This window comes from Rousettus aegyptiacus, unplaced genomic scaffold, assembly GCF_014176215.1.
Source record: "Rousettus aegyptiacus isolate mRouAeg1 unplaced genomic scaffold, mRouAeg1.p scaffold_m13_p_6, whole genome shotgun sequence".
In the NCBI taxonomy this organism is placed as follows: domain Eukaryota; kingdom Metazoa; phylum Chordata; class Mammalia; order Chiroptera; family Pteropodidae; genus Rousettus; species Rousettus aegyptiacus.
In genome coordinates, this window is record NW_023416309.1 from 50446453 (window position 1) to 50462031 (window position 15579).

At 39.3% G+C, this 15579-nt stretch overlaps 1 protein-coding gene across 4 annotated transcripts in view; it reads left to right on the forward strand.

Annotated features, from left to right (window-relative positions):
* The window catches only part of ATRNL1 (attractin like 1), a 535879-nt gene extending 521680 nt beyond the window's left edge, over positions 1 to 14199 (forward strand). For 3 of the 4 annotated variants that reach the window (XM_036222140.1, XM_036222145.1, XM_036222152.1), the window contains one exon: positions 11628 to 14199. In XM_036222140.1, the coding sequence (XP_036078033.1) occupies positions 11628 to 11752 (125 nt within the window). In that variant the 3' untranslated portion in view covers positions 11753 to 14199. The remainder of the gene's footprint in view (positions 1 to 11627) is intronic. The other variant, XM_036222143.1, reaches the window with a different exon arrangement.
* Positions 14200 to 15579: the final 1380 nt, after the last annotated feature.

Here is a 15579-nt window from a genome sequence, read left to right on the forward strand (position 1 = left end):
TTTTTTTTTCTATGATCTGAGCATTTTTTATAAAAGGCATAAATTTGTTTTATGATTGAGTTTGTTAAAATAATATTTTCACTGCAGAGGTAGTCATATATTTTCAATTTATTTTAATGTTGATATTTTTTCTTAAGTATCGATTGCTGTGAACATGGGGGACAATGCTAAAATTATTTTTTTCCTTGACAGCTTGTCTTTTAATATTCAATATGGTATATCAGGGTTATATGATATTATAAGCTTTGTATCTGTCTCCTGTACTCTCAAGTACTCTAATTTAATACTATGGAAACCAGTGATTCATATCACAACCCAACACTATTTTAACCCAATTTAAAATTGTAATCTAGTTTCTTAGCTGAGCCGAAAAAAGAAAGTTACTTATGCTTTTATTTTGGCTCTGACTTTGCATAAATCTTCAGAGAATGATCAGAACGCGAGAGGTGAACTGATTTTTCCTTTTGGGAAGTGGTTCATTCAGGAACTGAGAGAAACTTATGGCGGGACTTCCAAACTTGTTTTAAAATCCTTAAAGTCTCTCCGGAGACATCCAGGGAGAGCGGAATTGCTGATGCTTTGATGCCAAGCAAGTGTAGCAGCTGTTTCAATTTCTCATCCACGTCACACACACACACACTCACTGATGTTAAAACCCGTTTAGAGACAATGTTGCCCAACATATTGCTCCAGACACTCCCTGACATAGTTGTCATTCTCTGGGTGATGAGCACGTTCGATCCTTAGGGAGAGGTGTGAGCCCTTTTGGAGCACAGTGGCACCATGCAGGAAAATCTCCCCTGGGTCACCTCTTGGACAGATTAACTGTAGCCACAGGGTGCTACGGCGTTCCCTCCCCTGCCCTGTGTTACTCCCACTCTCCGCCCAGTAACTTCTCTTTATCTAAGTGCAAGGGCTAGGGAAACAAAGAGAGTTGCCTGTATTTCCAAATACCTCTGAGGTAGAATAACATGGAGACTTCTGATCGGCACAATGCATCGTGATACATCTTTTAATTCTGATCCAAGTAACATATATTGACCCTCTCTTAGACTAAGTTTGAGATATCAAGTTGAATAAAAATATAGTTCCTGCTCCCAAGGTGCTCACAGCGGGGGAGGGTAGGCAGAGATATAAAGGCAAATTATATTCTAATGTGAAGAATTATAAACTAAACTTAAAAAGAATCTATTAGATTGTTCAGAAATTTCTAGATAGAAGATCAAATCCCAACCTCATCTTTCGCACTGCCCAGTCTTTAGCCTCAGATACGATGAGACTTACAGCCAGTTTCTGGACAGGTGGTGGTGGCACCCTAGAAACCACACCTGAGAGTAAGTACAAACCACACCTGCTATCCCCAGCGCGCGTCTCACTCCAGCAGAAGTATGTCCAGTCCTTCGCAAGTCCTTAATTAGCAAAACTAAATGCGTATTTCTAGCAAGAAAGTTCTAGAACGCAGCTGTCCCCTGACTTCACAGTGTCGCTTGTGGCAGCCCACTCTGCTGCCACGTGGAGCATATGAGAGAGGAAACCAGCAGTGACCTCCGGGTCCTCGCTGCTGGCCTGCCGAGGAAACGCAGCTACAGCCAAGTTCGTAGAGCCAGGAGTCACCTTAGCAGTCACCTACTTCAGCTTCCTTCCAAGAGAAATCTCTCAGGGGACATTCTGAATTTCAAATCAAGAAAAGCTTAGAAACCACACGGTCCTCTGGCTTACAGTTGTCATGGGATTTGGGGGGCTATTTCTTGCAAACGGAAACAGGATGCACAGGTTATAAGTAGCCCCTGACTAGTCTTCTTAGAGCGTCTGTGGGAAATCTCAGTCCTAGCTTTCGCCTCCCTTTCTGGGCGCTCTTGTCTTCTCACGGGATCCCCTCCTCCATTATCAGTCCTCTTCTTGCTCTTCTTTCCGGCTTATTCTTTTCTTTCTACCATGGTGGCCTCGTTTACTCCAGAGGCAGAGAGAGACTGCTGGTTCTCCACCCAAGATTCACACCCCACCTTCCCTAGTGAGAGTCGTTTCTGAGAAGCAGTGCTTGCTGATGGCGATGGAACAGTGTCATGAGCTTTTCTGGCCCAGGGCAGTTTCTACCCTCTCATCTCCCACTTGCCACCTAGATGTCAATGCTCCAGGAAACCATGGAAACCCTGGGTCGAAGATGGCAGAAGTATCACCAGACTGAGTTCCTGAGTAGCTACACAGGACAGATGCTGCCACCCCCTACAGATACACACACACACGCACACGCACACGCGCGCGCGCACACACACACACACACACACGCATGCACGCACGCACGCACTCACATACGGAGGCATTCTGACACCGAGCAGGATCCCCACCTTGGACTGTATACAGTGAGAAATAAACCGTTAAAGCCTGAGACTTCAAGCTTGAACTATCGCAACAGCTAGTGTCGCCCACCTGCAGAATTACAAAGTCTGCAGATTGCATCCATGCAGATGACCCCCAACTCTACCTCTCCGGGCTCGGCTTCATCCCTGAGCTCCACACCTGCGTACCCAACTAGAACTCTCCACCAAGATGCCCCACAGGTCATCAAACTCAGTACGTCTGGAACCGAAGAGACCAACCACGGCCTTCCCACACACGCTGGCTCTTCCCGATCCTCCTTCCTATACTAGTGAAGGCATTTGTCTGCACTCAGATGCCCCAGCCAGAAAGCTGGGAGTTGTTCCAGGCTCCTCCCTATTTTTTCATCTTCTATATTAATCTCTCCTAAATATCTGTCCTGTTTATCTCTCTTCTGTGTCCTGATTGCTGCTTTCTTATCTGGTTTCAATAACAGTCTGACCTCCATGCTACCACTAGAGGTGTGTGTCTCTTTGAAATAAAAATCCGATTATGCCTCTCCATCCCTTAAAATCATTCCACGGCTCGCTCTGGCTTGCAGATTAAAAATCACTTTTCTGTTTTGGCATCTGGTTTTTTTTTCATGGACCGCCCCCCCCCCCCCAGTCCACCTCTCTTCCTTCTCACTGTTCTCCCATTTGCACCTGCGTTCCACCCATAACAGATGCCCTGGAGTTTCCCAAATATCCTGTCTCTTCGTGCTGTCGATTTTGTGGTTCACGGTACCCAGAACCCACCACGCTCCTCACGCCAGTGTTCATCTGACTAGCTCCCTCCCATCTTCCAGACCCCAGCTCAGAGGTCATCTCCGCGAGGAGTCTCTGACCTCCACACCCAGCAGAGGCCTCGCCCCTGTCTTCCTTTCCCTCACGCCTTGTGCCCACTTCATAGCGTTTGCCTTTGTGCGGTCGTTAGCCGGCCTCGCCCTCGCCGTGCGGCACTGCCCTTTGAGCTTGGGGCATGCTGCCCGCAGTGCGCCCTTTGTACGTGTTTATAGCTGTAACCTGCGTTGTCATCCACTCCTGTCGGCATAGATGGACAAAATAATGCCTCCGAGTGCTGAGGGCCATGCTCGACACTGAGAACGCATTCAGCGACTGTTAAAAGATTAGTTGCTTTTCAGATTAATACATTCGTTCTAATTACCCACCAGCATTAAGTAATGCCTTTGATCATAACCGACCTACCAATTTTGGGTTTTGTTTTTCTTTTGACTACAAGTCACGTATGTGCTAATAATTTGTACCAAAGTGGCGGTTCCCTTCTCACGGCTGCGAAGTGAGCAGAGCGCAAGTCAAGGGACCTGGAGTCCTGGGTTCAGGTCCCACCACTACCACCAGCCATGTCAGCCTGAAGTAGTCATGTGATTCCTCTGGGCCTCTTCGTGGCCATCTGTGAAGGAAGGATAAAAATAGCTTCCTGACCCACTTCAACAGAATAGTCTTAAGGAATAACCTAGATAATAAATGTAAAAGCAATTTTTAGCTTTAAAAAAATGGATAAAAGTTAATTATTAGTAGTATTTCCAATAATACAAGCGATAGTAATATAAACAACGCTTTCTCTGTGTGATGTTGTCATTCCTCTTTTTTGCCATTACCACTTTCAGTTATTTTCACATTCTCTAATGAATGGGCAACACATGGAAGTTATCTTTACCTTTATGAGCAAGTTCTTAATTTTATTATGCAAGATGTCCAAATAATTCTTGCTTGAGGACTTAACACTATTACCTCACTAACAATGTTACTCTAAATCAATACTCTCCATATTCCTGTCAAATTTTGTCCTTTAACTGGCATTCCATGTGGTAGGCCTACTACTTTATGAATGAATGAATGAATGAATGAATGCAACTATAAGATAGAGACAAAATCTTGACTTCCTAGTGTTTTGTTTGCCGCTTCCTTTTTGACTTCAAACTTCTCACTCGATGATGATGATTGACATTTTTGAGCTCTTAAGTATCAGGCACTTTTCTCAACCCTTACATTTAATTCTCACAATCGCGTGGTCAAAAGAACACAGGAACTTGATCCACCTCAACAGAAGCTCCGTGAAGAACAGAATCTTTTATGTCTTGTCTGTCTCACTCACTGCTAAATCCTTAGGGGCCAGAGCTGTGCCTGACATATGCGTAGTAGATGCTCAAGAAATAATAGCTGAATGAAGCGATTTGCTTTTCCAGCAATTTTTTGATCCTTAGGACTTTGTATTTTTCTGGACATTTAATTATGATTCTATATTATTAGTAGTAGTAACTGTCTTATTATGGAAATGATTAACTTTGTATAATACTTTATAAAATACTTTCACATATAATCTCATTTAATGTAAAGCAACCAATGAGATTTTACTACTAGAAATGCTAAATTATAATGCCCCTATCTAATGGAAAATAAAATATTGCTTTTATTACAAAACTGCCAATTTAGTAAGTACCTCATTTAAATTAAGGATGGTTAAGGCGTAAAATAAGGAATTATCATATATCAGATTTTTGGTAATTGAAGGAAGAAATTGCTAGAAAATGTTTTCCCAGTTGGTTTAGAAAGAGATCGCAATTGGAAATTTACATTACAACGATAAAAGGGCTGATTCTTGTATGTTTGTGGCTCTAAAAAAAAACAAATGTTTTTAACAAACCAATAGAATTTCCTTGTATGAAATTAAAAGTAGAAGCGATAAGATCTAAAAAAGCTTCATTCGTTAAGAGCCGTGAAGGTTTGCATTAAACAGTGACTTGTAACAGTAAGGGTCATCTTTACTCAGCGCTTTCTAACCAATGAGGGAACAGTTCATATGAAATTTAGGGAGTACTCGGCAATGTTATAGGAAGTGACATCTGTGGTGGGTAGGATTACATTTTAGAGTACTTGCACAGTGTGACTTTAAATGAAATTTTAAAATATTTCGATGTGTTAAGGGCCAAATCAAAATTTATAGCCAGAAAAGAATTATCCTTTGTATTGAAACATTGACATCTGTAGTTGTCATCGGTTTTTAGTAGGTGAAGGGAAATATTTCTTTAAACTTTCAGACAAATATGACTCGTCCATTTGTCATCCCGGTGTTTTCAGCACTTGAAGTATTTCCATTTTTGTTCAACACTGTAACCTTTGGAGTTTTGCCTGATAATGACTTCAGTCGTGCTGGCCTTCCAACAGATAAATTAAAACGGAAATGCGTATCTTCTAATTATGCATCCAGTCCTAGTTGCATGTGGGAAAGGGTAGCCACACCGAATGTTAAATTAAGTCTGCACAATAGCTAGATAGAGTCTCTGTAACATCGAAGTTTCCCAAAGTCACTTTCTTAATCATGTGAAAGATAGCCAAGATGCTGATTGGTAGGATGCAACTATATACGATCAGAGAGAAAACATTTAAACATCCCAGCATGGTATTTCCATTTAAATCTGATTACAGTGAAATAAAACCGTAGCCATTAAAGGTTTAGAAGAACTACAAATACAAGCCGTAAAAGAAGACAGATAGTAAATGAGGTAGTAAAGCATTTCAGCGGGGTAAACAGTTTGCAGCTCTCATTCAAGTCTTCCTGAAGCAGACTGTGCACTTCACGACAGACCTCGCACCGTTCCCCCAGCTCCACTTAAACCTGCGATTAACCTTTCACGCCTAATGAAGCTGTTTTCCTGGAAAATTAAAATATATAGTGGTGCCTGCTTTTACGCAGACTGGGGAGGAGAGCGTTTCGAAATGAATGACTTTTCTGAAGCTTTGTTCAAGTTTAAAATGGAAGTGCCATGTGCGTATCTAGAGTGAGAATGTTCTTTCTAAGGCAATTTCATTGGATGTGTAGTATTGTATTACTGTACTTATTAATTGTTCTGAATAATTGTAAGAAGAAAAAAAAAAACACCCAACAGTAATTTTATAATTAGGTTGTTACTGCTGGAATCTACTAATACCATTCCATTTCCATTAGGAAAAACTAGAGTTTTTCTAAAGGTAATTAAATTCCTGATGTTTCTCCTTGTGGTTTTCATCGTAAATTTAGTGGTTTGAAAAGGTATATTTGCAATTTAAAATATTTAGCCATTAGACATTTATATTGCATTCTCTTTAGGGCATGTCTGCACACGGTTCTTCATAAACAAGGTTCTTAAATTTAAGGAAGAAAAAATGTTTTTTCTAAGGTCCTAGATAAAGGTCTGATTTTGGTGCATCTTCTACTTATTTAGGAAGTATCTGTGGTAGCTCTTGGCATCTAAACCAGTGACTACTAAATCATGCCAGTGTTCTGAAGGAGCTGAGTATGGTCCCAGGGGAGTCTGCACCCTTCCCAACCGGCCCTGCCCTGGGGGGGTCCAGAGCAGCCCCTGGCGATGTTCCAGTTTAGTAAGCACCAGTTAGAAACACCACGAGACTGTGGCAAATGGAATCAGAAAAAGGAGATGCCACTTTCTTTCTGATGAGGTTTATCGTTCATATTTAAATTATCTAAATGCCATCACATCTGGTATTTAAGAACTACAAGTGCAAAAAGGTAAAGCTTACAATAAATATTTAAACCCCAGCATTCTTATTGAATCTACCGGCATATTTTGATGTAAACTCTGCTAGCCTGCAGCGTCTCTGCATCATCTTGACATGGTAAATGAAATTCCTGTAGACCACCAGTCTAAAATAATGAATTGTTCCCCCAGTTAATTGTATTGCTTTGATAACAAGGAACTGTGCTAGGCCTAGAGAACACAATAAGTGGATTTCATCAGATGATTTGTGTGACGTTTTGAAAAATGATCTTCTGGAGTGACCCGATTTTAATGGAACTCTTAACGGCCCCCAGCATGAGCCAGTGTACAGCATCCAACTGGGAAGAAGGACTTCCTCCCGCAGTTCCGGGAGTGTGAGGTCCTCATCAGATAACCTCTCATTGGCAAACAGCTACCAGGCAAATCTAAACCAGGAAAAAGTGTTTGCCTCAAAGGGCAATACAGAGAACCTATTTCTAAGTCGCTTTTATTTTATTGGCGTATATATATTTTTTAAACCAGGAAAGATCTCAAGCTATGTTTATCTCTGTTGCGCCAGTGCGAGTATAAACCAAGACCCACGAAATAACAAGCAAAGGCGATTTATTCAGAACTTGCTGTAGCAAGGGAGTCGGCCATCACAGCTTGCTTATATTTCAGCAGAGGCTTCATACAGAAAAATGTGTGGGAACCCTGTGGAGTGGAAAAAAGAAAAGGCTTCAAGTGAGCCCCGACTGGAGGCTGGTGGCCCGGGGAAGCCAAAGACAGGCCAAGTGGAAATAGAGCATCCTGAGTGGTTCGTTAGGTGAACATGTTTGCTTTTCTCTGTTTGGTCATAAGTTGGAAGCAGGGACACAAATTATGGAAGCTGTCAGTCACTAATTAAGTCTTAGTTATTTGGGATCCAATGTTACAGGGCTGATTATTTGAGTTCCCCAATTCTCATTAGAGATTGCAGACCGACTTCTTAAAGGCCCGATGAAGCCAGCTGGCCTCCCATGCTGGTTGGTGTAGAGACAGGGCAGGTTTCCACGGCGAGTTGCTGCAGCTGTGGCCAGAGTTCTGGCTTCATCTAGTTTCTGACCATTGTTTATGTGTATAGTCAGTCTCCCACCATATATAAATGTTACATCTGGGGAGAAAGAGATGATAATATTGTCCTTTTTAAGGAGTTACTGATGACTTCTTTTTTTTTTTTTTTTTTTATCAATTAAGAAAATTAGTTCCCTACAATAAAGTATACTGAAGGGAAATGGTAGAAATTAGTTTAATTTTTCTTTCTCTCTTTTTCAGTGAGTCTTCCACACACTAGACGATTCAGGAAGACAGGAATCTTGTCTCTTGTTTACTTCTGTCCAGGGCCTCTTATTGGTTGAAGGAGGATCTGACAATTTCTGGGTGGTTGTTCTTATTGTTCAAAGTTCTTCATAAACTAAAATATGATGAAATGCAAGCATAGTAATAAAAACTTACACCAAACAATTTGACACATAAGGTACGCACACACACCCACAGCTATGACGTTGTGCTATTCATAATTAACTCACAGGATTTACAAAGTAGGATAACTCATGGCATGCTACAAGCTGTGTGGTCCAGGAAAGGGCTCAAGCTGAAATCTGAATGAAAAGCTCATTTGACTCATCAAGAAGATAAGATCTGGGCAGGTGGCCCTCTGAGCATCCTCTGTAAGTACACATAGCAGACACTCAAAAACCACTGCCTGGAGGAATGCAAGATTTCTTACATACATATTGCCATTTATGTAGAATCTGAAAATGTGGTTGATTGTTCCATTTTCATAGGAAAGGACAAAAAACTGTCACATTAAAAATAATCATGATCTGCACTTTTATTTGTAAATTAAGAACTGAAATATGGTTTATGATTAATTATTGTCAGCTGAATGTGTTTTCAAGCTTACAAATCGTTAGTAACCCAAGGATACGTCGTGAGAGCCACTAATTAGGCTCTGGACCTCATATAGCCCAAAACACGAAGATACAGTGACGGTATCAGATCAACATAAAATTTTCTATTTTGGCAAGGAAAACAGCCTTTGCAGCCACGTGTATATGGAAAACAATTGTTTTTTAGAGCTCTTTTGGACTAGGTCATACAGTAGTTTAATGAATAACATGATTTCATATTTGGATGCTGCGATCATAGAAATTAGTGTAAGTGGTCTCTTTCCACATTAAAGGAGACATATATTATTTGTCATATTTGGCTGTCTCTGGATAAGGCAGTGCCAGGAATGAAATAACAGAAGGTTGTAAATTATGACAGAAGTGTGCCAGGAGATCCAAGGAAACGTAAGGTCTGTCTGAACGGAAATTTTAGTTTCACAACTGTAATCTGTGATTTTCTTTTAAATAATGTACCTCTCTCCCTTAAAGAAATAACATAACTCTTTCCTACAGCAGAATAAGTGGCTAAAACCTCTATGCTGGACACTTCAGAAGTACATATGTGCTCTTCAAAAGTCAGAAAGCAATTTTTATTCGATCCTTGACCCTTTGAACTTACATTATCTCTAAGAACTCGAGGATAACATTTAATATCCTTAAAGAATGGGTTAACAGCAACCCTTAAAAGGTAAATATGTAGGATTATCAGCTTAGCCAGTGATAACTCATTTTTTAATCCCTTCCCACTCTTAACACCATCATATTCTTCGCAAACCTCTTCTGTTTTCAAATGTTCTTGAAGTTCCCTTTTCCTTTAAAAGATATATGTACTCAAATAATTATATACATCCATGTATATTTTACCTCTGACCTTGATGTTTTCCCTTTAAATCAGCATAGAATAAATTGACCACAGGAACAAAATGGTTGTTTCAACTCAATTCAGAGTTAAGTTCCCAAGACCTTGGAGGAAGCAGTCTGAACTTTTGGTTTAGAATGGTGATTTGCACATTTTGCTTTACTCGGGAATTATATAGGATTCAACAGAAACTGAAATGATTCATGTGTAGACATGATAAACCAGGATATCTGGTTGAGCCCATTGCTTGTACAAATCTAGGAAAGTCTTTACTATCCCTATACATCTTACATGTTATACATGTTCCTGTCAATCAGTGGACAAAGTTATGTAACTAAACAATATTCCTTTTAGTACACATGGTAGCTAGAGATCAACTTTTTTGTTGATATTCCGCTGATAATACTAAAGGTCCTTTTCTTACATTTAAGACATTTTTCAGCCCACTTTCTACAGGTTATCTTTCTTCCGTATCTACTTGTGCATAGTACAGCTCTATCCCTGGGATTCTTTCTTACTTCCTCCCAAAAACAATGTAAGAGAATGAAAAGACAAGCCACAGACAGGGAGAAATATTTGTGAAACACATATCTGATTAAGGACTGGTGTCCAAAATGCAAAAGAAATCTCTTAAAATTCAACAGTAAGAAAACAAACAGCTCAATTAAAAGCGGGCAAAAGATCTGAACAGATACCTCACCAAAGAAGTTATACATATGAAAAAAAAAAATATTAAAAGATGCTCAACATCGTATGTTATTAGTGAACTGCAAATTAAAACAACCATGAGATACAGCTATACCTATTAGAATGGCTAAAATCCAAAACACCAATAACACCAAATGCTGACAGAGATGAGGTGCAACAGGAATGCTCATTCATTGCTGGAGGGCGTGCAAAATGGCATCACCACTTTGGAAGGTAGTTTGGCCGTTCCTTTCAAAGTTGAAACATAGGCTTACCACATGACCCTAGGATCATTCTCCTAGATATTCGTGAATTGAAAATTTACGTTCACACAACAACTTGCATATAAATATGTATGGCAGCTTTATTCATAATTTCCCAAAATGGAAGCACTCAGGATGCCCTTTAATGGATAAACAATTCATGGTCCATCTAGACAGTGGAATATTATTCAGCAATAAAAAGAAATGAGCCATTGAGCGAAAAAAAAAAATTTGATGGAACTTAAAAGCATATTGCTAAGTGAAATAAGAGAATCTTAAAAGGCGCATATTTTACTATTCCAATTATGACATCCTGCAAAAGACAAAACTATGGAGATACTTTTTAAAAATTGGTGATTACCAGAGGCTCAGGGGAGGGAGAGGGATTTGTTGGTGAAGCACAGGGTTTTTAGAGCAGCGGAACTATTCTGTGGGATACTGCAATGGTGATGATATGACATTATGCATTGGCCAAAACTCATAGAACTGTACAATGCGAAGTGTGAATCCTACTGTAAACTGTGAACCTTAGTTGCTAATCATGTGTCAATATTGGTTCAATTTTTCTGTAAACCTAAAATTGCCCTAAATTAAAAAAAAATTAATACAATGGCTTTTGTTCCACATTAAACACACACACACACACACACACACACACACACACACACACACTGTAGTAACACTGAAAGTTCCTTACACATCCAGAGCAAACTTGCGTTCAGCTATAGAAACTAAGGTGTGGCATCAAATCCACAACTGATTGCGATGTTTTGTCACACACTGAATTCTATTGTCTGAGGTCCAAGTTAATTAACTTTGTTGGATCTTTTTTCTTCTTCTTCATGTGTGAAGTTCATATGTCTAAGTTAAGAAACATATGTAAGTAAAACATAAACAACGTGAAAACTTCCAATAAACAGCTACATGTGTGATAACTGAATGCAAAACGATAAGAATAAGGTGCTAAGCCACCACTGTCTCCATCCCAGAAATATCTAACCAAACAGTTAAAGGCCTTTTTCCTTTTCTTCCAGGCCTTGCAATTGCCAGTGCCCTAATAGATATTTCCCAGCAGAAGCCTTCAGATAGTAAAGACAAGACTTCAGGAATCCGAAATCGAAAACACCACCTCTCAACACGACAAGGAACTTGTGTCTGAGAAACAGGAACGACTCCTGGATTTTCTTTACTTGTCTGACTTTGTAAATGGCTTCCATTTAAGGCTGGTCTGTGGCCTCAGTTTTTATGGAGGCAAATCTCTGTATGGTCCTAGGACTCAAGTACATTTCCCTTCGAATGGGCAGTGACCCAAGTGGCCAAAGAGTGTTCATGAGTTTTATAAAAGTAACAGTATTGAAGGTCACAGGTGATAAAGTCAGTTTTTACAACTCTCTTAGACTTCTAGATAACATTAAATTACTCTGGAAAAGATGTATATTGTTTCTTAAATGCAGATGAAAAATACGTAATTCGTATAAACCCAACTGTTTATATCCCAAGACTTTAAAGAAAGACATTTTATAAAGCCCGAATGATGAGACTTGTACAGTTTTTGCCTCATAAGCAAACTTAAATCACTTGTATATGAACAGGAAATGAACAAATTGCAATGGCTTTAAATGCTGTTTTATCTCACTGTAAATGTAAATGAAAGATTTCGATTTAGTAGGATGTTGGCAATGTATTTAAACATTTCACATGACTGCATCGTGTCCAAACTCAGTTTGAGAATGTGACTATTTTCCACCTAACTGGAATGCAGACCCAAATGAGTCCATTTGGATGGACGGTGTGTGCAACTTCACAGAAGGTTTATTAGGATGCCGGGTGAAGAGGACCTTCCTGTCGTCCGTGCCAACTGCCGAACTCATTTTCAGAGCTGACAGAGCATGGAGAAGCCTGTCCAGCAATCAATTTTCCTCCTCCTCCCAAACACAGCCTTCAATACCACAAACCTGAAGAGAGCTGAAATAGTTATTTTACAGTGTGTGAACTTCTGCTCTAATATGGTAATTTTTTAATTGCCTAGGAATCATTGGATCAGACCTAAATGATGCATCCGCATGTTTAAAAGAACAGAGCATCTTCTTTTGGCCTCCCTCCCCAAGCAGCTAGATTTTATCTTCCTTTTACAAATGTTATGAAAAGTATTTTTTAGAGGCGACACCTCCCGAGTTACAACGTGACCCGGCTTCATTTCTGTCCACTCTTTCTCTGAGACTACCAGTAGAGAAACAGGCAAGCATCTATAACATTCCCTTTTCTGATGTGAACACATTGGTGTCATGAGAGAAAGTCTTCAGTTCAAAAAAAAATCAAATAAGTTCATTATTGCCCACACCCAGCCTATTCTTAATGCCTCGAAACTGAATTGTGGCAGAAAGGAAAACTAATAGAAAACAGCTTTCACGTTGGAACGTAGAATCATTCCCAATCTTGACCACAGTTCATGATAACTCAGTAGCACTCACAGGTCTTGTTGGGAATCGTAGAGCCTTCAGGGTGAGTACAGGATATATGCAGAAAACACTGACAGAACATCCAAAGCTGCTTTTATGCGATATAGTTTTGTTCAATATACAAGTCATTTCAATATAATTGATCTTTAGTACTACCTATGCGCTTTTCATGTTCTCTGGATTTCTGAAAGGTAACGATACTTCACTGTTTACAGCTAATGCATAGTTACTTGCATGCTATGGTTGTGCAGATAGTGGGACACGACCCTACCCTATTATGATATTAAATGTTTATTTCATAATGCCATTTATACACGGTCAGCTTAATTTGATGAGGATCGAATAGAACCTATATCAGGAATGACCAGACAATATGTAGTTGCATTGTATATAAAATTGCTAGGTTGCATCTAACCATGACTATTGTCATTGTTTTAACAATTAGGCATTTATGAAACATAGTATATATTCCTTAGGTTGGCATGATAAAGTTGCTATTTTCCATGCGTTAAAAATAAGACTAATCCTTAGAGTAATTTTATCTATAACCTGTGGGGTTTCTTTTGGAAGGGGAGAGCGCGGAGCTGGTTGTTTTTTCCTTCCTATGGTATTTTCTCTCTCAAAAAAAGGTGAGCAAAGTTTGTAAATGTCTCCTAAATACAATCAAGCAATTTTATTAGCTTCTTTTTGGACCCTTTAAATGTTAATTTTTCTCCTGGAAAAAATAAATTGACAAAACTGGTGATTACAAAAATATAATCATTTAAAAATAAAATGATTGCCCAATTCGTTTAATTTTCTAATGACTGACATGAGAAAAAGCTTATATAACAAAAACACAAAAAACATGCAGAGTCGTATGTAAAATCAATTTCAGCTATATTTTTAGAGTCTACCCAAACAGTATAACTGTGAAAGAATTGTCAAGCTTCATCCATTTTGGATCCCATCAGGTTTTTAAAACTTGAAAATTTAAATTTTAGGGAATTCGGGACATAAAGGAATATTAAGTTAAAGTCATGTTATACCTTCCCAGACCAAATATTTTGGCTAACTTCATGACTAATTATGCAATGTCTTCTCAGCTTATCAAAGCTCCTTATTGGCAATAAAATTATTCATCCTCAGGTAAAATGGACCGAAAAGACCTCAGGGATAATCACTTTGTGTCATGTTATTTTTTTCCCCCAACCACAACTTAAAATTTCAATACTTCCTTTTTTTTTTTTTTTTCCAACCAAACCCACAGTATGCAGATACTCTTTAAGAAGTTAGCAATGAATGACTGATTCCCTTGAAAACTTATCTCCATGGGATTCTGTACATATCAGCTTAGAACGACTTTGAAAATTCCTTTACATTTTAGGATTTATTATTCTTCCAAGTACGAAAAGTTCCGGTTAAACAGAATGCAGTTTTTAAGATTAAGCTGGGGACACTATTAGGACCCATCTAGGGAATTCTCATTCAAAGACGGAACGTGCTTGCTGGTTGATTTAATAAATATTGAGAGGATTGGGGTTTTCATAATTGCTTGCTGTTAAATGAACATTTTAGCGATACACGCGTAAGGGAAATTTTTACCATCGTGCGGCGTTCACCAGGAAAAGCTGGAATGAGACATATTTCGATGTGTCATTGCTCCTCGCCGCACTTCCCAGCATCTCATTTTCTTTGGGTTCCAGTAAAACAGAGTGACCTTATGGCAGCTGTCCTGCCTCACAGTCACTGGAGTGCGGACGGGCGGACGGGCCCGAGAGCAGACGTTGGAACCAGCGCCGAGCTGCATGCTGTCAGGCAAGATTTAACCTTCGAGGCCTCAGACGTTTTATCTGTGATGGCATGGAGTGGTACCCACTTTGCAGAGCTGTCGGGAGCCTAGATGAAACCAATAATCTCCCACTGCAGGCCCGCCGTGAACTGGAGCTGCTATTAACGATGGAGTGGCCCATCGGGCCACTCTTTTTCTATCAATTGTTTGATGAATCCATCTTTTAATTTTTCATCTGTCTTTTCACCATAGGTAAAAAAAAGCCAGGTAGGTTTTTGCAAATGAAGATTTCATGAAAATCTTCAGTAAGTTCTTATAGTTGTAGAACGTAAATATTTCTAAAAAACTATTTTGATATTTGGGTCAATAGAGGATTTAACTCTTCCAAAATGTATACCGTTTTAGTATTTTTAAAATTAATTGCCACTTTCACATTCAAATTAGGCAAGAAAGGATCAATCCTTACATTCGATAATTATCCATGGTACCTCTTTTTTTATGGAACATAAAGCAATGATTTGAAAAGGTACATGAAAGGTTTAAAAAAATTAACACTGATCAAATGAACCGAATTGACCCATATACATTTTCTTAAAAAATCAACTTTCAAAGCCCATTTGCCATTTTACTAGGGTGAGTGTGGAATTTACTTGAATATAAGAACTATCCGGGTTAATGCAGCTTCAGATTAAGATTCAGATGGACTAGATCAGACCCTGGAGTTTAATATGCATGATTAAGATCTCCGTGATTCTT